The sequence below is a fragment of the Chrysochloris asiatica genome, unplaced genomic scaffold (assembly GCF_000296735.1).
Source record: "Chrysochloris asiatica unplaced genomic scaffold, ChrAsi1.0 scaffold00348, whole genome shotgun sequence".
Lineage (NCBI taxonomy): Eukaryota > Metazoa > Chordata > Mammalia > Afrosoricida > Chrysochloridae > Chrysochloris > Chrysochloris asiatica.
Window position 1 is genome coordinate 167873 of NW_006408866.1, and position 2887 is coordinate 170759.

At 61.3% G+C, this 2887-nt stretch overlaps 1 protein-coding gene across 1 annotated transcript; it reads right to left on the reverse strand.

The window, feature by feature from the left end:
* Nucleotides 1-796: 796 nt before the first annotated feature.
* On the reverse strand, nucleotides 797-2407 carry ITPRIPL2 (inositol 1,4,5-trisphosphate receptor interacting protein-like 2). The gene has a single exon (XM_006875949.1). It carries the CDS (start codon nucleotides 2405-2407, stop codon nucleotides 797-799), a length of 1611 nt encoding a protein of 536 aa, XP_006876011.1.
* Between the last annotated feature and the right edge of the window lie 480 nt (nucleotides 2408-2887).

Sequence of the window (2887 nt, forward strand, 5' to 3'; positions counted from 1 at the left end):
CCCTTCGTAATCATAAATGGATCAGGCTCCCTTTTCAGATCCAACGCTTGTTGTTAAGTGCCATAGAGTTGGTTCCAACCCATAGCGACCCTGTATAGCATTTCTGAGGAGCGGCTGGTGAGCTTAAACCACCAGTCTTGCCGATCAAACCAACTTTGCAGCCCAGCACATTAACCCACAGCATTACAACAGCAATTACCACCAAAAAAAAAAAAGAAAGAAAAAATCTTCAAAATAAAGTGCAATTTGCTTTGGAAGTTTCTCCAACCTCTCAAACATGTGTTTTCACTAGTCATTTGAAGAATGGAAACTTGAGTTCCATTTCATTCTCATCAATTCTATTTGTGAATTAAGACGGATTTTCCTTTCCTTTCCTTTTTAAATAGAGACAAAGGGGAACCAAGTACCTAGCAAGTAGCCAAAAAGCACTAGCTTCTTTTACATTTTGGAGCAAGAGAATGCAGTGTCTGAAGAACTTACAGTGGGAGCTTTCTCTTGCAGCTAGCTGATGCTTCCTCTACCAGATTCTACAGAATCATTACACCCAGCACAACGTTGGGACCAATTCTTAGGTGCTGCAGTTGGGTGTCTTTCCATAGCTTTCCCAGGACACCCAGGTGGGCGTGAGCAAAGTGACATAATGATAACAGCTTGACATTTAAGCCACCCACGCTTGTGGCTTCCTCCAAATTTCCCAGTACCTTTTTCAAGTTAGAGACTTTAACTGCCCTCCCCACACTCCATGCCGCCGGAAAGGTTTAAGGAGCAGTTCGCCAGATGAGGGTGTTGTCAGGGTTTATGGTTCATCTTCAGGGAATGCCTGGGTGCGCTGATTCCGGGGTGAAGGGCACCTGGCCAGGTAGCGCGGACCCCCGTAGGCCCGGAGAAGCTGGGGCAATCTTCGCCAAGTGGACAGCAACCGTACTGCTGCAAGCTCCCGAGCGCGCTGGTCGAAAGGTGCCAGTAGGTCGACAGGGTTGGCTTCACGCAGCACCTTAGGCAGAGGGCCCACCTCGGCGGCTGCTCCGCCAGGGCCCAGAACGCAGTGGAAGAGCGTGCGACGTTGAAGCAGGCAGTCCCTAAGAAATCGGACCACCTCCTCCAAGCGCTCGCCTAGATGCACCTCGTCCCAAGCGTGCGCCGGGAGCCCCTGGCCCAGTAGCACCGCCAGCAGCGCTGACTTGAGCACATAGGAGGACAGAATGCGCCCCCACTGGGTGGCAGCCGTCGGGTCCAGCCCGCGGGCGCCCAGGTCTCTAAGGGCCTTAAGCAACTGTAAGCACTTGAGGTAGCAGGCACCAGAAGGGGCCCGTTCCTGCAGCCAGCTCAGCAGTTTCTGCTCCTGGCGCGCTGTGTTCACGCCCCACAGCGCTTCGGGGTGCAAGCCTCCGGGAAGCTCCGACAAAGGCCCGGTGGACGACGGTGGCAGCGCGGGCGCCACGAGGAACACGCCGTCGCTCAGATGGACTGCAGGAATGAGACGCACAGCCATGGAAAGGCGGCAGCAGCCATAATCGGTGCGGCAAGGCAGGATGTGCAGGGTGGGCGGCTGTTCTAGGCCCCCCAGAGTTAGGCTGACCCGGCAGCGCTCCTCCAGACTGTAGCGCACAGCGGCCAAAGAGCGCTGCAAGTGCGACTGGAACCAGCGCAGCACCAGCGTGGCGGAGAGGTGTCGCCGCCCGCGCACGTCCACGCAGAAGCCGTCGGTGAAGGGTTTGCAGTCCCGGAGCCAGTTGCCGCCTGCAGGGCCCCCAGATGGCGCAGGCGGAATCTTGAGGGCACACAAGAAGCAGCCACGGAAAGCCGGGGCTAGCGCGGGCTCGGCGCCTAAGCTCCGCGGCTCCAGAGCCACCAGCGGCGGGAGGCGCAGCGGCACGAGCACGTCGAAGCCGTCGGGCCGGCGGATTTTATGCTGCTCGTAGGCGCTGCCCACTTGGATGAAGTCTCCGCGGAAAGCCAAGGCCAGAGCCCCACCGGGTATGGGGCCTGGGGACGTCCGGGCGCGACCAGCCCTCACCAGTACGCCCACGATCCGGCTGACGTGAGCCTTGCTGTGGCCCAGCACGTGTGGCGACAGGCGCACTTCGTGCTCGTAGAAACTCTCCAGCAAGATGCCAAGGCCTGGTTCTCTGAAGGGCCTTGGGGACAAGGCGGGGTGGCCAGCCAAGCGGGGGGGCCGAGGCAGGAAGCGCTGGCGGACAGCGTGGCGGCAGCGCAGCAGGACGTAACCCAGAAGCAGCAAGACCGCTGCCTTGAGCACCGAGAAGTCACAGTCCGCGCCGTCGGGGGGCTCGGTCGGGGCGCCCCCGCTTCCACGCAGGATGTGGTAGAGGCACACGAGGGCGGTGCACAGGCCGGTTACCAGGGGCCAGAAGACCCGCAGATTCAGGGTGTAGTGAACGGACATGCTGGGCGCCCGGGGCAGCGGCGGCTGAGCAGCCCAGGGCGCGAGCCCCGGCTGCGCCCCCGGCCCAGCATGCGCGCAGCGCCCGAGCGCCCCTGGTGGCGCCGGCACCGGCTCCTTCACCTCGGCAGCCGCCTTCGCCTTGCAGGGCCCGGGGAAGCCGCTCTCCAGCTCGGCCTCCACTCCCAACTCAAGTTTTCTTTCCAGTTGCGGCCCGCCCTGTACTCCGCCTGAGCGCTGTGTCCGGCCCGGCAGCCCTCCCCGCCCGGCGGCCCGGCGCGCTGCCCTCAGCCAGCTTCTGTCCCGAGCCGGCCCGCCGCCTACCCTGAGCGCCCCTCCTGACTCGGACCCCGGCCTCTCCGCCACTCCGCTCCTCGTTCTTTCCCGTTACACGGGCTCCGGAGTTTCCTCTTCCTTGGAGAGGCGAGGCCGCGCCAACTAGCGGAGAGGAAATGCCGAAGTCTGGAGCCGAGGAGTAGAGCA